The sequence below is a fragment of the Clarias gariepinus genome, chromosome 1 (genome assembly GCF_024256425.1).
Source record: "Clarias gariepinus isolate MV-2021 ecotype Netherlands chromosome 1, CGAR_prim_01v2, whole genome shotgun sequence".
Classification (NCBI taxonomy): Eukaryota; Metazoa; Chordata; class Actinopteri; order Siluriformes; family Clariidae; genus Clarias; species Clarias gariepinus.
This window is the reverse complement of record NC_071100.1, coordinates 12,912,827-12,920,469: the sequence shown is the minus strand read 5'-3', so window position 1 is coordinate 12,920,469 and position 7,643 is coordinate 12,912,827. Positions and strand designations below refer to the sequence as shown.

The window sequence follows — 7,643 nt, the reverse complement described above, 5'->3', positions numbered from 1 at the left end:
TTCTATCTGCTTTTTCCCTGAGACTTTAGATTGGCGGTGTGAGTGTTACATTGTGAGACTGTTTGTTTGTTTGTGTGTGTGTGTGTGTGTGTGTGTACTTTTAACTGGAAACAGATGGAGCTTTGAGGGTTCAGTTCTGAGAGTTCACCAACTGGGAGCTGAAACAAGCCCGCACTTTTCCACTCGTCTACAGGTGCACCGGGTCTCTCTCTCTCCATTTATTTATTTATTTTACTTTAATTAAATGATGTGTGTGTGTGTGTGTGTGTGTGTGTGTGTGTGTGTGTGTGTGTGTGTGTGCGAAAGAAAGAAAGAAAGAACGAGAGAGAGAGAGGCGCGGGGTCAAGCCTCATCTCTGCGTAGGAAATCATTTTAATTATCAAACAAACAAACAAAAAACAAATAAACAAACAAATGAAGTATTTTTTACTAAATGGGGAATCTTATTTGCCTATTTTTCTAGATTCAACCCAGAGAAAAATATTTTACGCCGCCTAATGTTCTTGGCACAATTCGACTTAATAAATAAAATACAGACAAGTGCAGACAAATATGTAGCATAACGTTTCTAACTACGCCAGTATTATTAAAGTAAAAAAAAATCTGACTAGTTAATTGAAGGTTTATTAAAATGAAAATCTAAGAACTACTTTTTCTTAAAATTTGATTTAACAAACGGATGATCTTAAGGTCAATATAGATTATGCGGTTATATATAACGCAGGCCAATTCGTAATAACTCATATCAAGCATCAAGTCCCGGGCTGTAATATCAGTTAAAATGCTCAGTATAAAAAATTTAATAAACATAAAATAAATCCTTAGACTTTGCAAATATATATTAATAATACACAGTTCCTCTGAACTGCGGCGTTAATAAGACAGTTTATTTATTTGTTTGTTTATTTATTTATTTTTATTTGCGCTTCTGCTTGGTCATTAATACCGATCTGTCGATGTCTCCTAAAACAGCTCTTCGTGGATTCGTTTTTTCTTACTTTCTCTTGCCACTGCTTTTTTCTGCGCATACTCGCAAATAGGACTATGGCTGCATAATAGAGCAAATACTGTAATTCTTCTTCTTATATATACAGGTCCTGTTTTTTTTTTTTTTCACTTGATGGCTAAAACCCAAAATATCATCCCTGCTAAAACTTCTACTTGTCCGCTCATTCATCCCCTAATAGATAGTTCTTGATTCGTGAATTTATCATAAAGTACAAACTCGTTGTCTATTAGGGGATATTCAAGAAAATTTTGTTTTCTTTCGATATATGATCAGGGTGCCTCACTGTAAAGGTCAGTTTGGGGGAACAGCATGACAAGATCAATTACCAAAAAAATAAACTGTGACACGTGATGCCTTCTGTATGCGTGTATAATTACGGGCTGTGTATGTATTGTAGGGGTCTGCTTTTTGGCGGACTGAATTTTTCCCGAACATTTTATTTTAATTTAAATTGAGTTCTGTCTATTTCAAGAGTGGCGAGTTTGAAATACTCTCTCTCTCTCTCTCCTTTTTAAGAAATTGAGCAAGTGCACTGGTTAGCAGTGATAAATTGCTCGATGCTCGATATGCTTCAATCACTAAAAAGGTGATCAGATTTTTATTTTTTTTAATAATAACATTTGGGGAATGTCACGTGCGTGTTTTCTTTTTATTCCTAAAAAGCCTCTCCACGTGATTTTATCTTACAAGCCTTTGTGTTCAGAAAACCTTACTAAAAAGATAATGTTATCTCTACTTCTTTGCTGAAAGATGAGCGTTTGCTGAACGTTTTCCTGTTTTTTAAACTAAGGAACTAGAAAGGGATTTAGAAAGCAAAACGTGTCCCCACGCAAACAAACACAATTTCTGTAATATTCACCCTATTTTTTTTTTTTTTTTTTACTTCGAATAGCATTTACATCATGATTTGTGTACTTAATAGTATTGCTTCTTTCCCAGTGCCGGAGTTTGAGAAAGCAATTGAATTGGTCTATTTATTATTATTATTATTATTATTATTATTATTATTAAAACGGCGATTTACACGAGCGGAAAATATCCAAAGACGAACGGCAGCTTGTAAGAAAAAAAGCGCAAAATGCTGCATGCACGTCGTGTCGAGTGTGTGTGCGTGTGTGTGTGGTAAAAGGATTGCACTTGGAACTGAAAGAGGAGAAATATTTAGTTATTTTGATAATATAATATAATATAATATAATATAATATAATATAATATAATATAATATAATATAATATAATATATGCGTGCTTAATCAAATACAACAGGACTATTTTTTTCGTTAATATATTTTCTTTTGTATTCTTAGTTTTCCCCTGACATTAAAGTACATTTTACATTTAGGTTACAAATCTACAATTTACAATAATCACGTTATGTTAGAAAAGTCGAATATTACAATGAAGATTTTAGCTGACTTGCGGGTCTTGAACAAATGTGATTGAATGTGACGCAGAAGTGACGCAGATGCTGCAGCAGGCCTGCACCAAACCGTCCATTAGTCGAGCGCAACTGTACAATTATAAAAAATAAATTTTCATGGTATAAATAAACCACCTGAAGGCTACGCTGCATCCCTTTTCAGTGAAATGATGGATGAAGACATCGTGCATGGAAAGCAACACCAACATCAGGCCTTTAGGGAATCAGAACGAGAAGAAAAACTGTTGCGTCCCACATTTGACTGGTGAACACTCGAATGCTCAAAATAGCACACGGTTGCCATGGAAACCATCAAGAGACATAGGCACCCATTTAATCCAAGAGAGTCCCGTCTCCTGCTTTTTTATCAGCACTGGATGGAAAGCTCGAAATCATAAAAAATAAAGAAAAAAGTTTTGCCCGTCGTATGCTTAGTGGCGCTCGGACGTATTTACCGTCATACGCGCGCGCGCGCGCGCACACACACACACACGCACCGCCTCGTTTCTTTCCCGTCTCGTGAAAAACGACTGGAGCGCGCTGATTGAATTTTATTCCTTCCTGACCTGGCCCGCTCGACCAGGGCGCCATCAATCTCGGCCCTAACACGACGTTTTGTTTATTGCTCGGGAAAAGCTCTAATGACTTTTATGAGCATGATTACAACTGCGAGAGAGAGAGAGAGAGAGAGAGAGAGAGAGAGAATGCGAGTTGATTGCGCCATTAAGATAAATCCCTCCAAAATATGTGCAAAGTTTGATATAGTTTAGATAATGGTTTATAGGAGATAATAATAATAATAATAATAATAATAATAATAATAATAATAATAATAACAATAATATCTAAACAGTTTTTGAATTTTGGAGGATGCCTGCGCATCTACACCTCAACACTCTGTCAAACATTTTCATTTGAAGACAAAAGGTAATATTCATTAAAATTATTGATACGACACCAAACAGCAAATATTGTGCAGAACATAAAGACAACACTGTATCCTTTAGATCTGTTTAACCCCTGTTACAATGGCATTACAATCCAAACGTGAAACAAAATATTTCACGTGAAAGACAACGTGGCCGAAACTGAGATACCCCTATCACTTACACAGATTCTGACTCTTATGCTTATTAGGTCATATGAAACAAAAGATTCAGTTTTTATTTTCGACGCCTTCATTGTATGAGTTTTTCATTATTATTTTGTTGTAATTGTTTAATTTATGTTTTTATTTCTCTCTTTCCTTTTTTACTTTTAAAATTAAAATGTACCTATTTCTGTACATGTACTATTTCTCCAAAAGACTCCATTTTAGTTAAGGATTAGCAGGATAAGCAGCTATATATTCTCGCTGCTGTTGTGCATGTATTTACATGTACATAGTAGTCTACCTTTGGTGTGGTTTCTATGCTACTACTCTGCAAACCGAGAGAGAGAGAGAGAGAGAGAGAGAGAGAGAGAGAGAAATACGTGGACAATCAGAAGAGGCCTAGACGTGATTGAGCCAGCCCTATGGCAGAAGAATCATCAGGTCATCAGGAGGCTGATGACACATGAATCAGTAACTGACAACCTGAGATGCCTAGTGAATCTATGGGAATTGTAAACAAAACAAAACAAAAATAACAACAACAAAAGTAAATAACTACACATAAACTACCACGTGTGTCTTTTAGTGCCAAATTAACAAGCAGACCTATCATTAACAACCAATTACTAACAGCAAATGCAGCTGTTAGTAAGCAGAAATCAATGTGTTAACTAACACAAAGTAAATTAAACAAATTAAATGCGTTATTAACTCTTGATTGTTTTTTCTTTTAATAAAAAATCTAAATTAAAATCTGAGCTAAACCCATTTCTAAACACAGGCTTGCGCGCGCGTGCGTGTGTGTGTGTGTGTGTGTGTGTCTGTTTAAAGATTCTGCAGGTAATTATATCTTAATATTGTGCCACGATGTCTGGGAAAGTGTAAATTAGTAAAGTAAATTTGTGCAGAAATTATTACTATTATTATTATTATTATTAGTGTCTAATTTAATCTAAAATCCTATTACTCACAAGACTATCAGTTTTGATCAAATTAATGCCAACAATATATATTGCAATTTTCTGTTTCCTTTTCATTTCTTTCCTTCTTTGGTTTGGGAGCATGTGATATAGCCTATTTATTCAGTTGTTTGTTTATTTATTTGTTTTTGGTTAAAAATTTACAAAGTGTGTCGTTTCATTTGTTTTTTTAACATCTTAGATTCAGTTTAAGGCTCATTTTCAAGGCCACAGCAGGATAATAATGTTTAACGGTGCTTTAAGAAATCAGGCGAAGTCTACGTTTTTAAACTCAAATAAAATGGTAATTTATTAAACAAAAAAATGCAGTTCCTTCAGAATACTTTTTTCAACAAAATGAGATAATTTGAATGAATATTGCGATATACACGTTTCCGTTCCCCTGTTATAATGGAACATTTCTGCACAATTAAAGGCAACTCATTTTTAGAAACAAAAATGGTTTGGGTGTTTGGTCCATAATATTCCGGTTACATTTCAGAAATAAATTACTATATGCAATTTACACGTAATAACAAGTCCGTGAAAAAGCTGGCGTATATTTAAAGCAAAGCATATAGCTCACAAAAGCGAAAAAAGTAGACTTACGTGTTATTTGCAGTAACACTGTCCATAATAAACCAACACCATGTGTTTGTGTGTTCAGTCCATGGCGAGGAGAGGGTAATAAGTATCAAAAAAAACTCTGTTTATGGAGAAAAATATAAAGGGGACATTAGGAGGGAATAAAATAACAAAAATATATATATATATCGCACAAAAGTGAACTTTTGGTCAGAACTTGCTGCAGTCGTAGACAAAAGCCCCAGACGTGCGGTATATGGACTGGCTCGGAGGAAAGGACATTTGACAGCTGTTATTTCCGTTCACCGGGGAGTTATTCAAGCCGATCCGCTGTGACTCGAACATTTCTCGGACCGAGTGAAAGTTCTGCTGCTGTGTCGGGTAGGTGGCACCGAGGTGGCCCAGGTCTCCGGCCTGGTTCAGGTACCACGAAGCGAGACGGCCCTGGTGCGAATGAGCATGGTGTCCCTCCTGGCTTGAGCCAAGGTGACTGGCGTGGCCTAGCGAAGACGATGAGGCGGCGGTGGTTGTGATGGAATAGTCAGGCAAAGTCTCGTCCACCGAGGTGGTGCTGGCGGCGGTGGTGCCGGCGCGCTCCGCGGCGTACAAGCTCATGGCCTGCATATTGCAGTGGTAGGTGGCGTGCGAGGTAGTGGAGACTGCGCTCTGGTTACAGGGCGAGCTGTACGCGGCAGCCTGGCTCGGCGAGTAGTTAAGGGACAACGAGGGGCTTATACCTGTCCGCGCGGAGGCCGCCAGAGACGGCGTGAGTTCCCCTGCGCCCTGCGGCGATCCGCGCAACGACGTCATGATGTTGTCCACGCTGAAGCCCTGCGCGTGTCCGTGCCCGTGGTGCGGGTGCTGTTGCTGTTGCTGGTGGTGTGCGTGATGCTGTTGCTGTTCGCCACCTCCGCCGCCGTCCAGGCCCACAGAACGAGCCGAGGATGACGGCACGCTGTGCGGGCTGCCGCTTGACAAGCTACTGCTGCTGCTGTCAGGACTCTCGATCTTGGGGACCGCACCGAGAGCGGGTGACACAGCCTGCGGCGGCGTGCACGCCCCGTTCTCCGTCTTGATGTCCTGAATGCGCACTGGTGGCGCAGCGTTCTGCTCCTGCTGCTCGCGGCCCTGCTGCTGCTGCTGTTGCGGCTGCTGGCGGGAGGACGTGCCGTCCTTGATCTGCCGGTCTTCCTTTTCTTTCAAAGCGTCTTTCTTCTTGAAGCGACGCCGCCGCCGCAGGAAGCTACCGTTCTCGAACATGTTGTACGAGTCCGGGTCAAGCGTCCAGTAGCTGCCCTTACCCGGCTTCTTGTCATCGCGCGGAACTTTAACGAAGCACTCATTAAGCGACAGGTTATGGCGAATGCTGTTCTGCCAGCCTTGCTTGTTGTCCCGGTAGAAGGGGAAGCGCTCCATGATGAACTGATAGATCCCGTTTAGGGTAATCTTCTTATCCGGGGAGTTCTGGATGGCCATGGTGATGAGCGCGATGTAGCTGTATGGCGGCTTGACCATGTCCTTGGGCTGCGGCTGAGGCGCATACGGCCCGTACGCCCGCGCCATGCCGCCCGGGTACTGTTCGTGCGCAGCGTGCGAGTACATGCTCATGGTAGGCGCCATGCCCGCGTAGCCGCCGCCGGCTGCCGCCGCGCGATAGTAACTCTGCTCACCGCTAATATACGGCACGACGCCCAGAGAGTTAGGGCTCGACACAGAGTAGCGCGCCTGCATACTGATTAATCCGCCGAAACACACCACCGAGAGATCCGGCACGACACAAATCCACTTTTCCTTTTTAATATAAAAGAAAAAAAAAATACAACGAGTCCAATGAAAAAGTCCACAAAATGTTCAGATCTCGTCCAGGGCCTCGGTAGTGTCTAAAAACCACCTCGTTCACTCTTTCACTCTCGTACTCTTCGCCGAAGCGCGCATTGGTGGAAGAGTTTCTAAACTTCTGGGCATCCGTCAAGACGCGGGACTTTTTTCATGCACGTTCATTTCTTTCCCTTCTCTGCTTTTTTTTTTTTTGCTGCCAGTAAGACTCCTCCCAGAAAACGTCGAAGTTGTCCAATGGGGAGGCTGGTCTATGCAAAACGAGAAGCTTTGGGCCACACACACACACACACTCTCTCTCTCTCTCTCTCTCTCTCTCTCTCTCTCACACACACACACACACACACACACACATAGACGGAGGGAGGGAAAAAAGCGAGAGGAGGTGTTGGGACGTCCCAGCACACCCGGCCAATAACACACGATACACTCACTGCTGTCTGCAAGAAGATAGCAAGCAAGCCTATTTGCACAACCAATACAAAACATTTTTTTCACAATTTACTTGTGAATATAAATAAGGATAGCAGGCTGTAATAAACAATTCCAAACACTATAGCTTCTCACATATATATATATATATATATATATATATATATATATATATATATATATATATATATATATATTTCAAATAACTGCTTGCTTATTAGTTATTTATCTGCTTTATATTATGAAACTCTTTAATAATCATTTTGTTTTAAACAAAATCCTAGAATAACAGCACCCATGATCTTTTTCT

At 40.4% G+C, this 7,643-nt stretch overlaps 1 protein-coding gene across 1 annotated transcript; it reads right to left on the bottom strand.

Moving 5' to 3' along the window:
* Nucleotides 1-4,769: 4,769 nt before the first annotated feature.
* On the bottom strand, nucleotides 4,770-7,048 carry foxc1a (forkhead box C1a). The gene has a single exon (XM_053475741.1). The coding sequence runs from the start codon at nucleotides 6,794-6,796 to the stop codon at nucleotides 5,276-5,278; it is 1,521 nt and encodes a 506-aa protein (XP_053331716.1). The 5' UTR covers nucleotides 6,797-7,048; the 3' UTR covers nucleotides 4,770-5,275.
* Nucleotides 7,049-7,643: the final 595 nt, after the last annotated feature.